Consider the following 23,387-nt stretch of genomic DNA (forward strand, 5'->3'; position numbering starts at 1 on the left):
CCTGCTCTTCCTGGGTACCAGAGGCCAATTTTTGTGCTGACAGGAGCTTCCAAAAATCCTATTTTCGTTGCTATTTCTCCCCTTTGCACCGAGCCGGGTGCGACTGTGCTGGGGCAGAGGAGGCGGAGAACCGGGGAGTAAAGTTAAACCCGGGACTTGAGTTGCGTGTTACGGGAATTACTCGAGCAGGAGCCCCTTGTTGGAGCCGGGTGGGAGCAAGGGGAGGAGTTCCCTGCAACGTCAAACCCCGTAACCTGGCCCAAAGGGCCCCGGGCCGGGGATTGGAACGGAAAGACCTTTAAATCGGTGCAACTCGTGGTTTGAGTGGCGTGGTGTAGGGATCGCTGTCGCAGGAACCACCCGCACGGGTGGAGGAGAAGCCTCCCACGAAGCGGTGCCGGCGCAGCAGTGACCCCACCTGAGCTGGCTTCGGCGCCCAGCGACTCCTCGCAGCACCCCACCTCTCCTGCCCTGGGTGGCCGCCAGAACAGAGGGAGGCCAAAGCCACGCACCAGATGAACTCCATGGGCGTTCGCGGACACTCTACAGGGGTGGGCCATGGACTAGGGCAGCGATTCTGTGTACGATATCAAAGGATAGGAAGGGGGACTGCGGTGAACGAGGATGTATATATGATAGCGGGGTTGCGGGAGGCTGTTGGGGACTCTCAGACTGGGTGGTCGTCTGCAGGGCTGGGTGTTGTCCTGGTTTTGGCTGCAGTAGGGTTAATTTCTACAAGAAGCTGGGAAGGGACACAGCTGGGAGAGGGCTGACTCAAGCTGAGCAAGGGATATTCCACACCGTGTGACATTATGCTCATTACAGAGCTGGGGGAGCCGGCCGGTCAAGGTCGGTGAGTGGTTGTGCCTTACTCATTTTTGGATACTTTTATCAGTATTATTTTTGTTGTTTTCCTCTTTCCTTTGCTGTTGTCTTAAACTGTCTTTACTCCAACCCACGAGTTTTGCCTTTTTCTTCTGATTCTCCTCCCCATCCAGCTGGGGCGCGGAGGGGAGAGTGAGTGCACAGCCGCCTGCTTCTCTCCTGCCAGGGGGGATAAAGCATGACAGTCCTTTTTGGCACCCAACGCGTGGCGCTCTGCGACAGGTTGAGATAGCGACAGATCTGACCAGAGTGTGTTAGAACAAATTCGTTATATGCATTTATTATATTAGTTAAATAGCCACTCGTCACAACGTTGCTTTGTTTGTCCCCATGGTTGCGTTCCGTGAATTCTTACGTGCTCTGTGTATTCCTGGCAGTGCTGTTGAGCACCTCTGGGAGAGGGATCGGGATCGTCATTTTGCTGTCCTGTGTAATGTCGACTTATGATAACAGCACTGTTTGTGAGGTTCAGTTGGTATGTGCATGTGGCATTGCTGTCCTGCCCGTTCCTCGGGTGCCACCTCTCGGAATTTATTAATAATCGCACCCAGTCCAGGTGGGAAACAACGGAGGATACTTTCCCCAGATCTTCTGCCTGCCTTTTTTCCTTCTGGCCAGGCACGGCAGCTTTTAAGAATTTTATTTATCCTCAGGTGCCTGCATGATCCTGCTGCTGTGTCTCTTGAACGGGCTTCAGTTCTCTTCGTAAGAGATGACACAAACCAGGGCCGTTGTAAGAACAGGCGGAAGAGGTAGAACCAGAGATAATCACCCGATCCCTCTCCCTGAGTGAGCTGCGAGATACGCAAAAAGATTTCAGCCACTATCCAGGCAAGCACGTTGTCCCCTGGCTGCTCCGATGCCGGGATAATGGGGCCAGTAGCCTGGAATTAGAGGGTCACAGCCAGGTCGGCTGACCCACTCCAGCCAAACAGGTATTCAATAGCAGGGCAGGTGGGCAGGAATCACCGCTGGGGAACAGGCTGGGTTCCGTTGGTGAGCAGCTGTGTGTTAATCACGGGTTTTATATTCCTCTATCAGTATTATTGTTGGTGCTTTCCTTTTTCCTTTGCTGTTCTGTTAAACTCTCTTTATCTCAAGCCACAAGTTTTGCCTTTTTCTTCTGATTCTTGCATGGCCCACACCACTTGCGTGGTCCTTCCCAAAAGCTTTTATAAAGGTGCGGACACTGCTTAAAGGAACCGCTTGAAGCCACCGCTTACACAGACACGATGCTTTTTACTTCATCGAGGCCACCGCAGGTGTCTGACGGAGCTGGCTCCCAGCCGTGGCTACACGGGTCCTCAAACACGCGTGATGCTCCGCGCCGGTCTCTGCTCCCCGCAGCAGGCAAGCTCCCGGGCACCGCTTTCCTCCTCAGGACAAACGCAGCCCGAAGCCCTTCCTTCCCGCACACCCTCCTGCAAACGGCAGCCGCTGAACCCGGGGTGGGGGCGATGCCTTTTGGCCACCCAGCGCTCACCCTCCGTCTGCACCCGCTCCCGGGAAGGCCCGTGGTCATGGGCGGCCTGGCCGGCAGGCGGCTGGGTGCCAGGACAAGGCGGAGGCGGCAGAAACTCCCCGGCAAGGAGGGATGAGGGGACCCACAGCTCCCACGGCGAGGGACGGCGATCCAGGGCGAGCCGCAGGCCCCTCAGCAGCAGACGCGGCGGGCGCTGGGTTGTGGGCTGGGGCTCCCGTGGGTGTGCTGGTCAGCCAGCACGACCCCCTGGTTCCAACACTGCTTCTCCCACCTGCATCACTGGGAGGGCTTGGCCTCCACCTGCCCCCTCCATGGGGACGGACCTCCCCCGTTCTGCAGGCTGCCGTCAGGCACCGCCGGGGAGCCCTGGTGCACGCGCTGGTGGCGACTCAGGCTTTGCTTCTCTCCGTAAGCCTTACCGCACCCGCTGCGCTTTCAGGGCTTCTCGCCGGCGTGGACGCGCTGGTGGACGGTGAGGGCTGACATGTCCCTGAAGGCCTCGGGGCAGTGGGCGCAGGCGAAAGGGCGCTCCCCGGTGTGGACCCGCTGGTGTTTGGTGAGGGACGGCTTGTGCCTGAAGGCCTTGGGGCAGCGGTCACAGGCGAAGGGGCGCTCCCCGGTGTGGACTCGCTGGTGTTTGGTGAGGACCCTCTTCTGCCTGAAGGCCTTGGGGCAACGGTCGCAGGCAAAGGGGAGCTCCCCGGTGTGGACCCGCTCGTGGACGGTGAGGGACTGCTTGTACTTGAAGGTCTTCGAGCAGCTGTTGCACGCGAACGGGCGCGCCGTGGTGTGGACCTGCTGGTGCCTGGTGAGGGAATTCTTCAGAGTGAAGGCCTTGGGACACTGGGCACAGGCGAAAGGGCGCTCGCCGGTGTGGATCTGCTTGTGGGCGGTGAGGGTCGACTGCTCCCTGAAGGCCTTGGGGCAGCTGTTGCAGGGAAAGGGGAGCTCCCCGGTGTGAACTCGCTGGTGTCTGGTGAGCGCCTGTTTGCCCGTGTAGGCCTTGGGGCAGTGGGGGCAGGTGAACGGGAGCTCCCCAGTGTGGACACGCTGGTGGACAGTGAGCTTCTGTTTCTCCTTGAATGTCTTGGGGCAGCTGTCGCAGGCAAAGGGGCGCTCCTCAGTGTGGACGCGTTGGTGGACGGTGAGGCCCGACCGGTCTCTGAAGGCCTTGGGGCAGCGGATGCAGGCGAAGGGGCGCTCCCCGGTGTGGAGCCGCTGGTGGACGGTGAGGGCTGACCGGTCCCTGAAGGCCTTGGGGCAGTGGGCGCAGGTGAAGCGACGCTCCCCAGTGTGGACATGCTGGTGGTTGGTGAGGGTCTTCTTGTCCTTGAAGGCCTTGGGGCAGTGGGCGCAGGCGAACGGGCGCTCCCCGCTGTGGCCCCGCTGGTGCTTGGTGAGGGCCTCTTTGTCCCTGAAGGCCTTGGGGCAGTGGGCGCAGGCAAAGGGGAGCTCCCCGGTGTGGACCCACAGGTGTTTAGTGTGGCTCTGTTCATACCCGAAGGCCTTGGGGCAGCTGTTGCAGGGCAATGGGTCATCCCCCATGTGGACCCGCTGGTGGCGGACCAGGCTGTTCTTGTGGATAAAACAGCGGCCACAGCGGCCACAGGCAAAGGGCTTCTCGCCAGAGTGCACTCGCTGGTGGCTCAGCAGGTCACGCTTCTGAGCATAGCGCTTCCCGCATTCCGTGCAGCCAAAGGGCTTCTTCCCGCTGTGCCCCTTCTGGTGGGACACCAGGAACTGCTTCAGCCGAAAGCGGCGGCTGCACTGCCGGCAGGAGAAGGGCCGTGCCGCCGTGTGCGTCTGCTGGTGCTTCTTCAGGTCCTGGATCTTGCCGAAGCTCTTCCCACACTTGGCGCAGGCGTGGGGGCTCTTGCTGGCCAGAGGGGTGCGGGGGGCCCGAGTTGGCAGTACCTTGGCTGGGAGGCCCCCGGACTGTCTTCCACCCCGCTCATGGTCTGGCAGCCCCCTGGGGACCTCCCCATCCTCCCTCCGCATCGGGACGTCACCGTCTGCTGGGGAGGAGAGGTCGGGGTCACTGCCGGGGATGGCATGGACACATGGGACCCCTCCCCACGGGCAGTGGCACGCGCAGCCCAGCAGCCCCCCACCCTCCCTGGGGCACGGAGCAGCCGGGGCCAAGGGGATGGTGCTGCCGGAACCCCCCAAGCTCCCACGCAGCCGCCTGGTACCCACCTGGCTCAGGGCTGCGGTGCCTCCGCCGCGCCCCAGGGCACTCTGGCACACACGGCGTCTCTTCTCGCTCCATCTTGCAGATGATCTCCGGCTTGACGGCGCACCAGCCTGTGCGGGCAAGAGAGAGAAGCACCCTCTCCCGCACTGCCGGCACAGCGGCACCGGCTCCCCCTGCCCACAGGCCCAGCATCTGCCCCCGCTCCGCTCCTCTCTCCTCACCCTGCCCGCACACGCCTTCGCACCCCCCTGCCCTGCGCCTCCAACGCCATCGTCAGCTTTATTCTACTCCGCTCTCTGCCATTCCTCTCCGCTCTCCTCAACACCACTCCAGCCCACTCTCTCTCCCAGCACCGCTCTCCACAGGAGGCTGCCGGGCAGGGGAAAACCTGCAATCCCAACCGCTCGGGCAGCGCTCGGGCAGCAACACCAACAGCTGGCCTTTGGCTTTCAAGGGCTCCAGCTCAGCTCGAGAGGGCGATTCCAGCTCCACCCCAGCCCGGCGGCACCGCACACAGTCCTCACCCAGCCAGGCCACCGCCTGGTAGTTCTCCAGCATCACCTCCCGGTAGAGCCGCCGCTGCCAGCCCGCCAGCTCGGCCCACTCCTCGGGGCAGAAGTAGATGGCCACGTCCTCGAACGTCACCGACATCTGCGGCAAGAAGCACGCCCGCCTCAGCGCCTTCCCCCGCACACTCGCCCAGCGCCTCTGCCCAAATCCTGCCGCTGCTGCCCCACGCCACCAACCGCGGCAACGCCAGCCCCTGGCGTCCCCGCAGCCGGGGCGCGTGGGGAGCGCGCGGGCTGCCACGGCTGCAGCTCTGCACAACCTCAGCAAGGGCAGAGCAGGGCGAGCAGACGGGTTGATGGGGAGCGCCGGGGCGGGCGCCCCCTCGCCCTCACCCCCACCTTGCCGCAGCAGCCTGGAGCCCGGCGCGCCGCTGGCTCTCCACGGGGAGACGGAGGCCCGCACAAAGCCTTCTCCGGGGAGATGCAGGTGGGATGCTCCGCGTTCCGCAGCAGATGCCCGCCCGGCACCAGCCGCACCGGCGCAGCGAGGACGGACGCTCCCTGCCAAGCACAGCGTTTGCAGGAAGAAATGAGGGGCAGAACTTCACTTACCTGCCAGCCGCTGCCTGCCCTTCCACCCACAGCCTCCCACCCCCCCGGGAAAAGGACCCCCCAAAGAGCGTCGCTCTCCTGCTTTAGCCCCAGCCAGACACAAAGGACCGGGCGGCTGCTCGCTCCCTCCCCCCGAGGACCCGCTCGCTCCTCACCCTTGTACCGAGGGCCAAAAGGGCAAGAAGCCCTTGGGGGAGAGAAAGAGAGTTTCACGGGGAAAGCAAAAGCTGCCCAAAGAGGGTCGCTGTCGGGGCTCAGCCCCAGCCGGCAACAAAGGACCAGGCGGCCGCCGGCTCAGTCACCTGCCCTCCCCCGGGGGAAAGGGCAGCAGCAGCGGCAGAAAAAGGCCAAAGCCCCGGGCTGGCATCGAGCCTCTTGCAGAGAGCAGCCAAGGGCAGAGGAAAACAGCAGAGACTCCGCGGAAAGAAGCAGCAAAGCCAGGGCCACCCCCCGCCATTCGCTCCCCACCCGCTGCCCAGCCCGCTCCCGAGCAGGACTTGGGGGTACTTGTGGATGACAAGCTGGACATGAACCAGCAATGTGCGCTCGCAGCCCCGAAGGCCAATCGCATCCTGGGCTGCGTCAGAAGAACCGTGGCCAGCAGATCCAGAGAGGGGATTCTCCCCCTCTACTCTGCTCTCGTGAGACCCACCTGGGGTGCTGTGTCCAGCTCCGGAGCCCTCAGCACACGAAGGACATGGACCTGTTGGAGCGGGTCCAGCGGAGGGCCATGAAGATGATCCGAGGTCTGGAGCCCCTCTGCTGTGGGGACAGGCTGAGAGAGCTGGGGGGGGTTCAGCCTGGAGAAGAGAAGGCTCTGGGGAGACCTTCCAGCCCCGTCCAGTCCCTCAAGGGGCTCCAGGAAAGCTGGGGGGGGGCTGTTTGACAGGGCATGGAGCGACAGGCCGAGGGGCGATGGTTTAAACTAGAGCAGGGCAGGGTTAGATCAGCCATGAGGAAGAAGTTCTTTACACCGAGGGTGGTGAGACACTGGCCCAGGTTGCCCAGGAGGTGGTGGAGGCCCCATCCCTGGAGACATTCAAGGCCAGGCTGGACGGGGCTCTGAGCGACCTGATCCAGTTGAAGATGTCCCTGCTGACTGCAGGGGGCTGGACTAGGTGGCCTTTAGAGGTCCCTTCCAACCCAACACGTTCTATGATTCTAAGTCCCTCCCCCACCCCAGCTCTATACTGGGAATGATGTCACATGGTATGGAGCAGCTCCTTGGCCAGTTCCTCACATGGCAGAGAGTAGCCGCTTGGCCAGCTCGGGTCAGCCCTCCCCCGGCTGGGGTCTGCTGAAAATTAACCCCGTCCCCGCCAAACCCAGGACATTTCCCACCCCTGATCCCACACCGGCTCCTTCATGCCCAGGGCCTGCCCTTGCCACTTACTCGCCACCACTTTGCCCCGTCTTTGATACTCTCCTGCTTTCGGCTGGATGCACATTCCAAATCACACTCCGAGTGTAACCCTCTCTACCAAGTGACCCCGAAGAATGACTTTACAGCTTTGATGAAACCGAGGAAACTTGCCGTGGTGATGGGACCAGAACTGGCTTCGGCAGTTGGCGCCCAGCAACCTCCTGGAGATGGACATCTTCAACCCACGGACCGTGGGCACCAGCAGATACACCAGCCACAAGCTCCGGATACCGTGTGTAACATCCCAATGCCACGTGCCATCCCTCCTGCCCTGAGAGACTGTTCTGACAGAGGGAGCCCAAAGCCATGGACTGAATGAACTCAACAGACACTGTGGAGGGATGGCCCACGGACGGAGGGAATGACAGCTGTGTCTGCATGTGCGCGTACATAGAATCACAGAATCGCCCGGGTTGGAAGGGACCTTTGAGATCATCGAGTCCTACCATCAACCTGACTCTGACAAAAACCATCACTAAACCAGATCTTTAAGCGCCACGTCTGCCCGGCTTTAAATCCCCCCAGGGATGGCGACTCCCCCACTGCCCTGGGCAGCCTCTTCCAACGCTTGACAGCCCTTTCAGTGAAGAAATTTTCGTAATATCCACCCTAAACCTCCCCTGGCGCAACTTGAGGCCGCTTCCTCTTGTCCCATGGCCTGTTCCTTGGGAGAAGAGACCGACCGCCCCCCCGGCTACCCCCTCCTTTCAGGGAGCTGTGGAGAGCGAGAAGGTCTCCCCTCAGCCCCCTTTTCTCCAGGCTGAACACCCCCAGCTCCCTCAGCCGCTCCCCGGAGACAGGGCAAAGTGGTGGCGAGTAAGTGGCGAGGGCAGGCCCTGGGCACGAAGGAGCCGGCCTGGGATCGGGGCGGGGGGGGGGAAACGTCCTGGGTCCGGCGGGGACGGGGTTAATTTCCAGCAGAGGCTGGGAGGGGACCCAGCCGGGGGAGGGCTGACCCGAGCTGGCCAAGGGGCTACTCCGTGCCGTGTGACGTCAGGGCCAGCGCGGAGCTGGGGGAGGTGGCCGGGGGGGTGTGATATTGCCGGGCACAAACTGGAGCAGAGGAAATTCCCTACGGACAGGAGGAAAAAACCCCTTTGCGCCGAGAGCGGCGGAGCTCGGGCAGAGGAAACCCAGAGGGGCCGCGACTCGAACCCGCCCGGACTCGGCCCCGCGCCCGCTGCCGGGGGCGACCCCGCATCGGCGGGGGGTGGGCGCGGGGGAGGGCAGGCGGCCCCGCCGGAGCGCTGGGCCAGGCCCCGGGCGGGCGGAGGGAAGGCGGCCCCGCGCAGCGCCCGCCGGCAGGAGACGCCCCCGGGCCGGGCTCCGCCGAGCGCCGCATCGCCGGGACGCGACCGGCGAGAGGCGCGGCCGGGGAACCCCTATCCCCGGGGCGACCCAGGGGGACCCCGCCCGCCGCGCCGTACCTGCCCGCCGCCACGGCCGCTCCGCCCGCCGCCGGCCCGCCCCCCTCGGCCCCTATTGGCCGGCCCGCCCCGCCGCTCCGCTCCCATTGGGCGAGGCGGACGCTCGTCTCGACCGCCCTTCCCGGGAGTCACCTGACCCCGCCCCCCCCCCGAGTCTGGCATCACCCGCTGCGGCGCACCCGGTCACGTGTCCCCGGGGGGGGTCACATGACGATCCGTCCGTCAGGTTCCCCCGGGGTCTGGCGTGGGTTCGGCTCGTAAATGCCCTCGCCGGTAATTAGTGGCCCAAATGGGGTTTTTTCCACGGCCAGGACGTGGGGCGCCACCCGCCGGCAACGGGAAGGGCGCGGCGCGGCCGGCGTCGGGGTATCGCAGCGGTTTCGGGTGATGTTCTCCCCCGTCGGTAAAACAAGCCCTTACCCGCGCGCTCGTGTCAGTCCCGGGGCATGAGCTGCGTGCCGTTGTAACGACCTGTAGTAGACAGTAGATTGTAGTAGACAGCAAATTATCCGTGAGCCAGCAGTGTGCCCTTGTCGCCAAGAAGGCCAATGGCATCCTGGGCTGCATAGGGAAGACTGTGGCCAGTAGGTCGAGGGAGGTCATTCTCCCCCTCTACTCTGCACTGGTGAGGCCACAACTGGAGTACTGTGTCCAGTTCTGGGCTCCCCAGTTCAAGAGGGACAGGGAACTGCTGGAGAGAGTCCAGCAGAGGGCAACCAAGATGATTATGGGACTGGAGCACCTCCCTGATGAGGAAAGGCTGAGAGAGCTGGGACTCTTTAGCCTGGAGAAGAGAAGGTTGAGGGGGGACCTGATTAATGTTTACAAGTATCTAAAGGGTGGGTTTAAGGAGGACGGAGCCAGGCTCTTTTCAATGGTTCCCAGTGACAGGACGAGGGGCAATGGGCACAAGCTGGAACATAGGAAGTTCCGTTCAAATACACGGAAAAACTTCTTTACGGTGAGGGTGACAGAGCCCTGGGACAGGCTGCCCAGGGAGGGTGTGGGGTCCCCTTCTCTGGAGATTTTCAAGCCCCGCCTGGACGCAGCCCTGAGTGACGTGCTCTGGGCAATCCTGCTTTAGCAGGGGAGTGGGACGAGGTGATCTCTAGAGGTCCCGTCCAGCTCTGAAGATTCCGTGATTCTGTGACCTCTCCGGTTCGTACAATCACGGCACGGTTTGGGTTGGAAGGGACCTTAAAGATCATCCAGTTCCACCCCCCTGCCCAGGGCAGGGACACGTCCCGCCGGACTGATGTACTTCAAGAATCACACACACACACAGAGAAACTTCAGAGTCTGGCTCCATCCTCCTTCAGCCCACCCTTTAGATACTCGTATGCCATAACAAGGTCTCCCCTCGGCCTTGTCTTCTCCAGGCTAAAGAGTCCCAGCTCTCTCAGCCTTTCCTCATAAGGGAGGTGCTCCAGTCCCATAATCATCTTGGTTGCCCTTCGCTGGACTCTCTCCAGCAGTTCCCTGTCCCTCTTGAACTGGGGAGCCCAGAACTGGACACAATATTCCAGTTGTGGCCTCACCAGTGCAGAGCAGAGGGGGAGAATGACCTCCCTCGACCTGCTGGCCACACTCTTCCCTACGCAGCCCAGGATTCCATTGGCCTTTTTGGCAACAAGGGCACATTGTTGGCTCATGGAGAATTTACTGTCTACCAGGACCCCCAGCTCCTTCTCCTCAGAACTACTTCCCAGCAGTTCCACCCCTAACCTATACTGGTGTTTGGCATTCTTCCTCCCCAGGTGCAGGACCCTACACTTGCTTTTGTTGAACCTCATTTGGTTCTTCTCTGCCCAGCTCTCCAGCCTGTCCAGGTCACGCTGGATGGCAGCACGGCCCTCTGGAGTGTCGGTCACCCCTCCCAGCTTGGTATCATCAGCAAACTTGCTGAGGATACACTCTGTCCCCTCATCCAAGTCATTAATGAATATATTGAACAAAATTGGACCAAGTATTGACCCCTGGGGGACACCACTGGTTACAGGCCTCCAACTGGACTCTGTGCCGCTGATCACAACCCTCTGAGCTCTGTCACTCAGCCAGCTCTCGATCCACCCCACCGTCACCTCATCTAGCCCAAGGTAGAATGTACTTTTAAAAAGGTAAAATGTAAAAGGTGCCATCCCTCATTAAGTGACAATAAAGAGCGGTAAAAAGGTCCCAAGGCCCCGTGAAGCTGGACACTTGGTATAAACAAGATGGAAATAAGCTGGAAACTGATTGCCTTGCTAATGAATGTACCCTTGAAGAAGAACAGGAGGCTGATAATAAGGAACATCCTGCCACAGATGTTGCCACAACCACCTGAAAACCGGCTGACAGCTGCTGAATAAGGCATAAAGTCAACAAAAATCTGCAGTAACTGGGGGGAAAGGTAAAGGTGGCAGTGGGAGATGGCCACCAACAACTCAATTGGAGACCGAATTGGACTCGCCTCCCCCACGGTGCTGGAGCACACGCACATCAATTAAAGGACCTTGTACCTTTAAATGGAAGCGAGAGACTATACTAACCGCTGGAAATTGTTAAGATAAGGTACTAACCAATAAGTATAATTCAGGGTGTGTATTTCTGTGTTTTGAACCATAGAAATATTCCCAGGAGTTTTTAGGCCGGTGTGCCAGCTTTGTGGATTACCACCTAGCGCCCATCTCTGCAGAAGTGAAATAAACAGATAATACCTCTGCTCTCTGGGTACATTGGGGTCTGCACGCTGGGTAAACCACCCCGCTTTGGGACAGCAAGCCCAGGTTGCTCCAAGCCCCGTCCAACCCGGCCTTGAACCCCTCCAGGGATGGGGCAGCCACAGCTTCTCTGGGCAACCTGGGCCAGGGGCTCACCCCCCTCACAGCCAACAATTTCTGCCTCACATCTCATCTCAGTCTCCCCTCTGTCAGTGGAAAACCCTTCCCCCTCGTCCCATGGCTCCCCTCCCTGCTCCAGAGTCCCTCCCCAGCTTTCCTGGAGCCCCTTGAGGGACTGGAAGGGGCTGGAAGGTCTCCGCGGAGCCTTCTCTTCTCCAGGCTGAACCCCCCCAGCTCTCCCAGCCTGTCCCCACAGCAGAGGGGCTCCAGCCCTCCCAGCATCTCCGGGGCCTCCTCTGGCTCCGCTCCGACAGCTCCGTGTCTCTCCTGTGCTGAGGCCCCAGCGCTGGAGGCAGCACTGCAGGGGGGTCTCACAGAGCGGAGCAGAGGGGCAGAATCCCCCCCTTGCCCCCCTGCCCGCTCGTGGTACAACAGGTTACAGCTTGTGCCCTGAGGCTTCGCAAATCCAGCTGACGGAAGCACATGATTGCACTAATTAAGATTCATTCCGTTCCCAACAACCTGCCCATCCCATCCCATCTTGTCCCCACCGCCCAGCCTTACAGTTCAGCCCAGCTGCGCATCCCGGCCCAGCCCCACAGCCCAGCCCCACGGCCCAGCCCCACGGCCCAGCCCCACGGCCCATCTGTCGTGGTTGAGCCCCAGCCAGCAAGAAAGAACCAGGTGGTCTTTTCGCTCACTCCCCGCACCCAGCGACGGGATGTGGGGGAGAGTCGGAAGGAAGAGGCAAAACTCCCGGGTTGAGATAAAGGCGGTTTAACAGAACAGTGAAGGAAAGAGGAAAACAGCACAAATAACACGGACAGAGGCACAGACAAAACACCATTAAAGTACCGCCGCTCACCCACCGAGCCCAAAGCCCAGGCGGCTCCTGGGCTGCCATTCCCGTCCCCCTCCCAGCCAGTGTAAGTGCGGCCACCCACCCCACACCCCTGTGGCTAGTTCGGGTCAGCCAACCCAGCCGTGTCCCGGCCCAGCTCTTGGGAAAATTAACCCCATCCCCGCTGGGACCGGGACAGCGGGGAGCGAAGGTGCCGTTGTGTCGCCTGATGGGGCTGGAGGGTGACCCGGACACCCACGAGTAGGTGTTTGCACGCGGGTGCCCGGGGAGCCACCGCAGTCACTGGGGAGCTGCCACCGTTCAGTTGCCCGCGCCTGGGTGTTTAATGCCACTTGGGGCGCGTGAGGGTGTCGGTGCTACCCAGGGGTGGCACGGGGGTACAAGCAGGTGCCCCACGTTCTCCTGGAAACGGACCCAGGGCCAGATGGGTCCTTGGCACGACCACCCTCTCCCTGTCCCAGCAGCGCAGGGCACCCACATCCCTGTGCGTGGGGGCATGGGGGGCACCCACGTCCCCATGAGTAGGTCATCGGGGGGTACCCGCATCCCTGCAGCGGGTGCAGGGGGGCACCCACATCCCACAGCTGGAGGGGGCAGGAGGGGCAGCCGCATCCCCGCAGCTGGGGGTGTGGTGGGCACCTACATCACTGCGGGTGGGGGCATGGGGAGGTGCACACACATGTCCGCGGTTGGGGTTATGGGGGGAACACCTGCGTCACTGCAGGAAGGCACCTGCATCCCACAGCTGGGGGGGGGGGGGCCCGCGCACCACCGCTGAGGAAGGCACGGAAAGGCACCAACATGCCCACAGCTGTTTGGGGGGGGCACCCACACGGCCACTGGGGTTGGGGGGAGCACCCACATCCTACAGGTAGTGGCGTAGTGCTGTGTTTGGGATTTGGGATGGGAATAGCGTGATAGCGCACTGGTGGTTTGGGTTGTCCCCAAGCAATCGGGGCCTTTTCTGCTCCTCACACCACCCCGCCAGCGAGCGGGCTGGGGGTGCGCACGATGCAGCCCATGTGTGCCGTGCAGATGGTGGGCACGGGCCGCACCATGGAATCACGGAATTTTTCAGAGCTGGAAGGGACCTCTAGAGATCACCTCGTCCCACTCCCCTGCTAAAGCAGGATTGCCCAGAGCACGTCACTCAGGGCTTCGTCCAGGCGGGGCTTGAAAGTCTCCAGAGAAGGGGACTCCACACCCTCCCCCGGCAGCCTGTCCCAGGGCTCTGTCGCCCTCACCGTAAAGAAGTTTTTCCTCATATTTGATGGGAACTTCCTGTGTTCCAGCTTGTGCCCGTTACCCCTCGTCCTGTCACTGGGAACCACCGAAAAGAGTCTGGCTCCATCCTCCTTCAACCCACCCTTTAGATACTTGCCAACGTTAATAAGGTCTCCCCTCGGCCTTCTCTTCTCCAGGCTGAGGAGTCCCAGCTCTCTCAGCCTTCCCTCATCAGGGAGGTGCTCCAACCCCTCCATCATCTTTGTTGCCCTACGCTGGACTCTCTCCAGCAGTTCCCCGTCCCTCTTGAACTGGGGAGCCCAGAACTGGACACAATACTCCAGTTATGGCCTCACCAGTGCAGAGTAGAGGGGGAGGATGACCTCCCTCGACCTGCTGGCCACACTCTTCCCTACGCAGCCCAGAATTCCATTGGCCTTCTTGGCGACAAGGGCACACTGCTGGCTCACGGATAATTGACTGTCTACCAAGACCCCCAGATCCTTTTCTTCAGAGCCGCTTTCCAGCAGGTCCACCCCTAACCTATACTGGTGCCTGACGTTCTTCCTCCCCAGGTGCAGGACCCTACGCTTGTCCTTGTTGAACTTCCTGAGGTTCTTCTCTGCCCAGCTTTCCAGCCTGTCCAGGTCACGCTGGATGGCAGCACGGCCCTCTGGGGTGTCAGCCACCCCACCCAGTTTGGTATCATCAGCAAACTTGCTGAGCGTACACTCTGTCCCCTCGTCCAGGTCATTGATGAATACGTTAAACAATACTGGTCCAAGTATTGACCCCTGGGGGACACCACTGGTTATAGGCCTCCAACTCGACCCTGCTCCATTAATCACAACCCTCTGAGTCCTGTCACACAGCCAGCTCTCGAGCCACCTCACTGTCCCCTCATCTAGTCCACACTTCCTCAGTGTCCTAAGGAGGATATTATGAGAGACAGTGTTGAAAGCCTTGCTGAGGTCAAGGTAGATGACATCTGCTACTCTGCCCTCATCCAGCCAACCAGTTATAACATCATAGAAGGCCATGGGATTGGTCAAGCATGATTTACCCTTGGTAAATCCATGTTGACCACTTCCAATAACTTCCTGCTCTTGAACGTGATTGGATATGACATCCAGAACGAGTCGCTCCACTACCTTCCCAGGGCCGGAGGTGAGACTAACCGGTCTGTAGTTCCCTGGGCCCTCCTTCCTGCCCTGTTTGAAGGCTGGAGTGATATTGGCCTTCCTCCGGTCCTCAGGCACCTCTCCTGTTCCCCATGACCTTTCAAAGATGATGGAGAGTGGCCAAGCAATAACATTTGCCAGCTCTCCCAGCACTCGTGGGTGCATCTCATCAGGGCCCATGGACTTTTGGATGTCCAGTTTGGCCAAGTGGTCTCTAACCTGATCTTCCTCTACTGGGGAAAACTCTTCCTCTCTCCAGACCTTCCCCCTTGCCTCCAGGGCCTGGGATTCCTGAGGGACAGCTTTAGCAGTGAAGACTGAAGCAAAGAAGGCATTCAGTAGCTCTGCCTTCTCTGTGTCTTCCACCACTAGGGTGCCCATCTCATTCATTAGTGGGCCTACGTTTTCCCTAGTCTTCCTTCTTCTATTGATATACTGAGAGAACCTCTTCCTGTTCTCTTTAACCGTGGTGGCCAAGATGAGTTCTGCTTGAGCTTTGGCCCTTCTAATTTTTGCCCTGCAGAGCTTCACTACAGCTTGGTATTTGTCATAAGTAGCCAACCCCCTTTTCCAAAGATCATAAACTTTCCTTTTTGTCCTGAGGTCCAGCCAAAGCTCTCTGTTTAGCCAGACTGGTCTTCTTCCCTGTCTGCTCGTTTTTTGGGACTTGGGGATGGCCTTCTCCTGTGCTTTTAAGAGTTCCTCCTTGAAGTAACACCAGCCTTCCTGGGCACCTTTGCCCTTCAGGACTGTCCCCCAAGGGACACCCTCAACCATGCTCCTAACAGGCCAAAGTTTGCCCTTCGGAAATCCAAGGTGGCAGTTCACGGAATCACGGAATCTTCAGAGTTGGAAGGGACCTCTAGAGATCATCTAGTCCCACTCCCCTGCTAGAGCAGGATTGCCTAAAGCACATCCCTCAGGGCTGCATCCAGGCGGGTCTTGAAAATCTCCAGAGAAGGGGACTCCACACCCTCCCTGGGCAGCCTGTCCCAGGCCTCTGTCACCCTCACCGTAAAGAAGTTTTTCCTCATATTTGATGGGAACTTCCTATGTTCCAGCTTGTGCCCATTGCCCCTCGTCCTGTCACTGGGAACCACTGAAAAGAGCCTGGCTCCGTCCTCCTTAAACCCACCCTTTAGATACTTGTAAACATTAATCAGGTCCCCCCTCAGCCTTCTCTTCTCCAGGCTGAAGAGTCCCAGCTCTTTCAGCCTTTCCTCATAAGGGAGGTGCTCCAGTCCCATAATCATCTTGGTTGCCCTACGCTGGACTCGTTCCAGTAGTTCCCTGTCCCTCTTGAACTGGGGAGCCCAAAACCGGACACAATACTCCAGTTGTGGCCTCACCAGTGCAGAGTAGAGGGGGAGAATGACCTCCCTCGACCTACTGGCCACAGTCTTCCCTATGCAGCCCAGGATGCCATTGGCCTTCTTGGCGACAAGGGCACATTGTTGGCTCATGGACAATTTGCTGTCTACTAGGACCCCCAGGTCCTTCTCCTGAGAGCTGCTTCCCAGCATGTCCGCCCCTAACCTATACTGGTGCTTGGCATTCTTCCTTCCCAGGTGCAGGACCCTACACTTGCTTTTGTTGAACCTCCTGAGGTTCTTCTCTGCCCAGCTCTCCAGCCTGTCCAGGTCACGCTAGATGGCAGCACGGCCCTCTGGAGTGTCGGCCACCCCTCCCAGCTTGGTATCATCAGCAAACTTGCTGAGGATACACTCTGCCCCCTCATCTAGGTCATTAATGAATATATTGAACAAGATTGGACCAAGTATTGACCCCTGAGGGACACCACTCGTTACAGGCCTCCAACTAGACTCTGTGCCACTGATCACAACCCTCTGAGTCCTGTCACTCAGCCAGCTCTTGATCCACCTCACCATCACCTCGTCTAGCCCACACTTCCTCAGCTTCCTAATGAGGATGTTATGGGAGACAGTGTCAAAAGCCTTGCTAAGGTCAAGGTAGATGACATCTACGGCTCTCCCCTCATCCAGCCAACCCGTTATAACATTATAGAAAGCTATCAGATTGGTCAGGCATGATTTGCCCTTGGTAAATCCATGCTGACCACTTCCAATGACTTCCTGTTCCTCAACGTGTTTGGAGACGACATCCAGAATGAGTCGCTCCATTACCTTCCCAGGGACAGAGGTGAGACTAACCGGCCTGTAGTTCCCTGGGTCCTCCTTCTTGCCTTTTTTGAAGATTGGAGTGATGTCAGCCTTCCTCCAGTCCTCAGGCACCTCTCCTGCTCCCCATGACCTTGCAAAGACAATGGAGAGCGGTCTAGTGATAACATCTGCCAGCTCTCTCAGCACTCGCGGATGCATCCCGTCAGGGCCCATGGATTTATGAATGTCCAGCTTGGCCAAGTGGTCTCTGACCCGGTCCTCCTCAACTAAGGGAAAGTCTTCCTCTCTCCCGACCTTCCCCCTTGCCTCCGGGGTATGGGATTCGTGAGGGACGGCTTTATCAGTGAAGACCAAAGAAAAGAAGGCATTCAGTAACTCTGCCTTCTCTGTGTCTTCCACCACTAGGGCACCCGTCTCATTCATCAGTGGACCTATATTTTCCCTAGTTTTCCTTTTTCTGTTGATATACTGGAAAAATCTCTTCTTGTTATCTTTAACTGCAGTGGCCAAGCTGAGTTCTGATTGAGCTTTGGCCCTTCTAATCTTCCCCCTGCATAGCTTTGTTATATCTTGATAATCCTCATAAGTTGCTAAGCCCCTTTTCCAGAGAATGTAAGCCTTCCTTTTTTTCCCGAGGTCCAGCCAAAGCTCTTTGTTTAGCCAGGCTGGCCTTCTTCCCCGTCGGCTCGTTTTTCGGGACATGGGGATGCCCTTCTCCTGTGCTTCTAAGAGCACCTGCTTGAAGTATGACCAGCCTTCCTGGGCACCTTTGCTCTTCAAAACTGCCTCCCAAGGGACACTCTCAACCATGCTCCTAAACAGGTTAAGGTCTGCCCTTCGGAAATCCAAGGTGGCAGTTTTGCTGGCTCCCCGCCTCGCTTCACCAAGAATTGAAAACTCTATCATTTCATGGTCACTCTGTCCAAGACGACCTCTGACCTTTACATCCCCCACAAGACCTTCTCTGTTAACAAACAGTAGGTCCAGTAGGGCACTTCCCCTAGTTGGTTCCTTCACCAGCTGTGTTAGGAAGTCGTCTTCCACACGCTCCAGGAACCTCCGGGACTGTTCCCTCTCTGCTGTGTTATATTTCCAGCAGACATCTGGGAAGTTGAAGTCCCCCACAAGAACGAGGGCGAGCAATCGCGAGACCTCTGCCAGCTGCTTATAGAATATTTCATCGGCCCCTACATCCTGGTGGGGGGGTCTATAACGAACTCCCACCACGATGTCCGGCTTATTGGCCTCCCCCTTGATTCTTATCCATAAACGCTCAACAATGTCGTCATGCACATTGTTAAGTTCTTGGCATTCAAAACTGCCCCTGACATAGAGGGCCACCCCACCACCTCTCCTTCCTTGCCTAGCCCTTCTGAAGAGTTGGTAGCCGTCAATCACCGCACTCCAGTTGTGCGTTGTCTTCCCACCGCGTTTCTGTGATGGCAACTATGTCATAGTTTCCCTGCTGTACAACGGCCTCCAGCTCTTCCTGTTTGTTGCCCACGCTGCGTGCATTCCTGTAGATGCACTTCAGCTGGGCTAATTGCCTTGGACTTCACTGGGGGGACAAGCCCTTATTCCCACCTGTCCATGCTCAGACACTTCTGCAGTTGCCAACCCATCACGGCTCCTCATGTCTTTGCTAGCACGTGGGTCATCTTCTCCCACCTCCGCTGCAACAACAGGCTGCAAGACCCTGCCAGCGCTTTTACCCACCGGCGCTGGCGTGCTGCTCCCAGGCACCACTTTAGTCACTCTGGTTACATCCCCGTCCCCCTTCAAACCTCCTTTAAAGCCCTTTCGATGAGTCCTGCTAACTCCTGTCCCAGAATCCTTCTTCCCCGTTGGGTTAGGCTTTCCCCACCTGTTGCCAGCATGCCTGCTGTCCTGTATATCGATCCATGGTCCAAGTAACCAAAGTTCTGCCGGTTGCACCAGTCTCGGAGCCAGGAGTTAATCTCCTGACTCTTCCTGTTTATCCCCTCATCAATCCCTGGGATAGAGGAGAACACTGCTTGTGCTCCTGATCCCTCAACCAGCCGTCCCAGGGCTCTGAAGTCTCTCTTCATTGCCCTTAGACTTCTGGTAGCTATCTCATCGTCACCTGCTTGAAATATCGGCAGTGGATAATAATCCGAGGGCCGAACCAGGGTAGGGAGTTTCCTCCATATGTCCTTGATCCTGGCCCCAGGGAGGCAGCTGACTTCCCTGTGGGATGCGTCCGGTCGACAGATAGGGCCCTCTGTTCCCCTCAGAAGGGAGCCACCCACTGCAATTACTTTCCTTTTTTTCTTGGTTGAGGAGGTCCTGAGTCGTGGGGGTGAGCGATTCGCCCTGTGTGACTCACACGATGGACAATCCTCCCCATCCTCATTTGCCGGGCCCTCCGATTCCAGAGCCCCAGTGACTACAACCCCTCTTTTCCTCCTTGGGGCTGTGGTGATAGTACAGGCAGTACGCCTTTCTGACTGTGGAGAGGTCTCTAGTGCAGACTGCCCGTCATCCCCATCCTCATTCGACTGGCCTTCCTCGGTCAGTACCTCATAGCTGTTGTTCAGAGGTACCGGGGGCGACAGGGGCGGCAAGGAGAGGGTTCGCCCACTGCCCCGACCATGAACTCGCCTCCTTTCGCTCCCTTCATTTAGGCTTCTGCCTCCTGCGTGGCAGGAGCAGGGTACAGGGGCCTCTAGATCCCGGCTGCTCCCTGCTGGGTGCTCCTGTTGCTGTTTGAAGGAGGGCAGAGCCTGGCTCCACCAGTCTATTTCTTCCTCAGCCTCCCTAACGCTTCTTAACCTTTCAGCTTCCTCTCGCAGCTCCGCCGCCAGGCCGAGCAGCTCATTTACCTGTGCGCAACGTACGCAGCCGTTCTCATAGCTGCCTCCCGTTGTCGGGATACACCAGATACACCAGTCACGAGCTCCAAATACATCATGCGAGAGTCCAGCGCGGCACGCCGTCCCTCCTGCCCTGAGAGACTGTTCGAGCAGGTGGAGCCCAAAGTCATGGACTGAATGGACTCAGTGGACATTTTGGAGGGACGGCCCATAGGCTGAGGGAATGATACCTGTGTGTGTCTGTGTCTATATGTGTGAGAGAGGGAAAAGTGGTGGTGATTAACTGGAAAGTGTAAGATCTGGGTGCGACGTAGATGGTATAGAAAAAGGGGTGGATAACGTCCTGGTTGCAGTGCTTTGCTCCCACAAACACAGCCCGAAGCCGTTCCTTCCCGCACACCCTCCTGCAAACGGCCGCCGCTGAAACCCAGGTGGGGGCGATGCCTTTTGGCCACCCAGCGCTCACCCTCCGTCTGCCCCGACTCCCGAGAAGGCCCGTGGTCACGGGCAGCCTGGCCGGCAGGCGGCTGGGTGCCAGGACAAGGCGGAGGTGGCAGAAGCCCTCCAGCAAGGAGGGATGAGGGGTGCTGCAGCTCCCAGCTTGGACCTGCAGCTTCCATGGCGAGGGGTGGTGAGCCAGGACGAGCTGCGAGTCCCAGAGTGGAAGTTTCAGGGGCGCTGGGCTGCAGAGGTGGTCGCAGGGGTGGGGTGCTGGGGCTGCGCTGGTGAGCCAGCATGATCCTCTCATCCAAACACTGCTTCTAACAGCTGCTGAACTGGAAGGGCTTGGCCTCCGCTCGCCCTCACATGAGGGACAGATGCACCTCCTCCGGTGGGTCACACTCTGGCACCACCGGCAGATCCCGGCGCATCCTCTGGTGGCAATTCAGGTGATGCTTCTGGCTGTAGGTCTTGCCGCACTCACTGCACTTGTAGGGCTTCTCCCCGGTGTGGACCTGCTGGTGGATGGTGAGGGCCTGCTTGTCACTGAAGGGCTTGGGGCAGTGGGCGCAGGTGAATGGGTGCTCTTCACTGTGCATCCTCTGGTGGGTGGCGAGGATCTTCTTGTCCATGAAGGCCTTGGGGCAGCAGTCACGGGAGAAAGGGTGGTCCCCAGTATGGACCCACTGGTGTTTGGTGAGGGTCAACTTGTCCTTGAAGGCCTTGGGGCAGTGGTCGCAGGCGAAGGGGCACTCCCCAATGTGGACCCGCTGGTGTCTGGTGAGGGCATGCTTCTGCTTGAAGGCCTTGGGGCAGTAGGCGCAGGCGAACGGGCGCTCCCCAGTGTGGACCCGCTGGTGGACAGTGAGGGCCGTCTTGTTCCTGAAGGCCTTGGGGCAGTGGGGGCAGGCAAAGGGGCGCTCCCCAGAGTGGATGCGTTGGTGGCCGGTGAGGGTCCTCTTGTCCTTGAAGGCCTTGGGACAGTGGGTGCAGGCGAAGGGGCGCTCCCCAGTGTGGATGCTCTCGTGGATGATGAGGGCCGACTGGTTGCTGAAGGCCTCAGGACAGTAAGTGCAGGCAAAAGGGCGCTCCCTGGTGTGGACCAGCTGGTGGTCAGTGAGGGTCTTCTTGTCCTTGAAGGCCTTGGGGCAGCGGGCGCAGGTGAAGGGGCGCTCCCCAGTGTGCACCCGCTGGTGGATGGTGAGGGCCTTCTTGTCTTTGAAGGCCTTGGGGCAGCTGTCGCAGGAGAAGGGGCGTTCCTCGCTGTGGACCCGCTGGTGGACGGCGAGGGACTGTTTGTGCCTGAAGGCCTTGGGGCAGTGGGTGCAGGTGAAGGGTCGCTCTTCGGTGTGGACCTGCTGGTGGTCAGTGAGGCCCCTCTTGTCCTTGAACGACTTGGGGCAGCGAGCGCAAGCAAAGGGGCGCTCCCCAGTGTGGACCCGCTGGTGAACGGTGAGGGTGTTCTTCTCCCTGAAGGCCTTGGGGCAGCGGTCACAGGCGAAGGGGCGCTCCCCGGTGTGGATGCTCTGGTGGACAGTGAGAGCCGTCTGGCTCTTGAAGACCTTGGGGCAGTGGGTGCAGGCAAAGGGGCGCTCCCCAGTGTGGACCCGCTGGTGGACAGTCAGGGTCTTCTTGGCCCTGAAGGCCATGGGGCAATGGGAGCACGCAAAGGGGCGCTCCCCGGTGTGCACCCGTTGGTGGATGGTGAGGGCCGTCTTTTGCCTGAAGGTCATGGGGCAGTGGGAACAGATGAAGGGGCGCTCCCCTGTGTGGATGCTCTGGTGGCGGACCAGGTGGTACTTCTGCCTGAAGTGGTGGCTGCAGTGGCTGCAGGTGAAGGGCTTCTCGCCAGTGTGAATGCGCCGATGGATCAGCAGGTGATGCTTCTGAGCGAAGCACTTGCCACAGTCGGCACAGCTGAAGGGCTTCTCCCCACCGTGCCCCTTCTGGTGGGACACCAGGAACTGCTTCAGCCGAAAGCGGCGGCCGCACTGCCGGCAGGAGAAGGGCCGTGCTGCCATGTGCGTCTGCTGGTGATTCTTCAGGTCCTGCATCTTGCTGAAGCTCTTTGCACTCTCGGTGCAGGTGTGGCGTCTGTTGGGGGCTGGGGGGCCATGGAGAGGCTGGGCCAGCAGTAGCTTTGCCGGGAGGACCTGCCACTGCCTCCTGTCCTGCTCAGGCATCCCCGGGAGCAGGGTGGTGGGGTCTGGCAGCCCCCTGGGGACCTCCCCATCCTCCCTCCGCATCGGGACATCACCGTCTGCTGGGGAGGAGAGGTCGGGGTCACTGCCGGGGATGGCATGGACACATGGGACCCCTCCCCACGGGCAGTGGCACGCGCAGCCCAGCAGCCCCCCACCCTCCCTGGGGCACGGAGCAGCCGGGGCCAAGGGGATGGTGCTGCCGGAACCCCCCAAGCTCCCACGCAGCCGCCTGGTACCCACCTGGCTCAGGGCTGCGGTGCCTCCGCCGCGCCCCAGGGCACTCTGGCACACACGGCGTCTCTTCTCGCTCCATCTTGCAGATGATCTCCGGCTTGACGGCGCACCAGCCTGTGCGGGCAAGAGAGAGAAGCACCCTCTCCCGCACTGCCGGCACAGCGGCACCGGCTCCCCCTGCCCACAGGCCCAGCATCTGCCCCCGCTCCGCTCCTCTCTCCTCACCCTGCCCGCACACGCCTTCGCACCCCCCTGCCCTGCGCCTCCAACGCCATCGTCAGCTTTATTCTACTCCGCTCTCTGCCATTCCTCTCCGCTCTCCTCAACACCACTCCAGCCCACTCTCTCTCCCAGCACCGCTCTCCACAGGAGGCTGCCGGGCAGGGGAAAACCTGCAATCCCAACCGCTCGGGCAGCGCTCGGGCAGCAACACCAACAGCTGGCCTTTGGCTTTCAAGGGCTCCAGCTCAGCTCGAGAGGGCGATTCCAGCTCCACCCCAGCCCGGCGGCACCGCACACAGTCCTCACCCAGCCAGGCCACCGCCTGGTAGTTCTCCAGCATCACCTCCCGGTAGAGCCGCCGCTGCCAGCCCGCCAGCTCGGCCCACTCCTCGGGGCAGAAGTAGATGGCCACGTCCTCGAACGTCACCGACATCTGCGGCAAGAAGCTGCAAGGCACGGCACCGTGACACCAGGCTTGGCCGGAGGCGCAGCGAGGACGGACGCTCCCTGCCAAGCACAACATTTCCATGAAGAAATGAGGGGCAGAACTTCACTTACCTGCCAGCCGCTGCCTGCCCTTCCACCCACAGCCTCCCACCCCCCCGGGAAAAGGACCCCCCAAAGAGCGTCCCCCACAGTGGCACCCGGCTCGGTGCAAAGGTGAGAAATAGCAACGGAAATAGGATTTCTGG

General features: G+C 59.9%; 2 protein-coding genes across 3 annotated transcripts in view; both read right to left on the bottom strand.

Moving 5' to 3' along the window:
* Positions 1–20,378, bottom strand: part of LOC128904794 (uncharacterized) — a 137,243-nt gene extending 116,865 nt beyond the window's left edge. Inside the window, exons 1-2 of one of the 2 annotated variants that reach the window (XM_054189520.1) lie at positions 16,791–20,378; positions 8,713–9,004 (exon numbers count right to left, since the gene is read on the bottom strand). In XM_054189520.1, the coding sequence (XP_054045495.1) occupies positions 8,756–9,004; positions 16,791–17,666 (1,125 nt within the window). In that variant the 5' untranslated portion in view covers positions 17,667–20,378 and the 3' untranslated portion in view covers positions 8,713–8,755. Of the gene's footprint in view, positions 1–8,682; positions 9,005–16,790 lie in introns of those variants that run through there. The other variant, XM_054189518.1, reaches the window with a different exon arrangement.
* LOC128905122 (zinc finger protein 850-like) lies at positions 1–23,202 on the bottom strand. The gene is given in 9 exon segments (XM_054190609.1): positions 1–4,383; positions 4,565–4,672; positions 5,087–5,213; positions 5,471–5,976; positions 19,219–19,416; positions 20,061–20,121; positions 20,419–22,298; positions 22,480–22,587; positions 23,002–23,202. Coding segments are annotated over 9 exon segments (4,854 nt in total). The 5' UTR covers positions 23,129–23,202; the 3' UTR covers positions 1–2,644.
* Positions 23,203–23,387: the final 185 nt, after the last annotated feature.

This window comes from Rissa tridactyla, chromosome 2, assembly GCF_028500815.1.
Source record: "Rissa tridactyla isolate bRisTri1 chromosome 2, bRisTri1.patW.cur.20221130, whole genome shotgun sequence".
Lineage (NCBI taxonomy): Eukaryota > Metazoa > Chordata > Aves > Charadriiformes > Laridae > Rissa > Rissa tridactyla.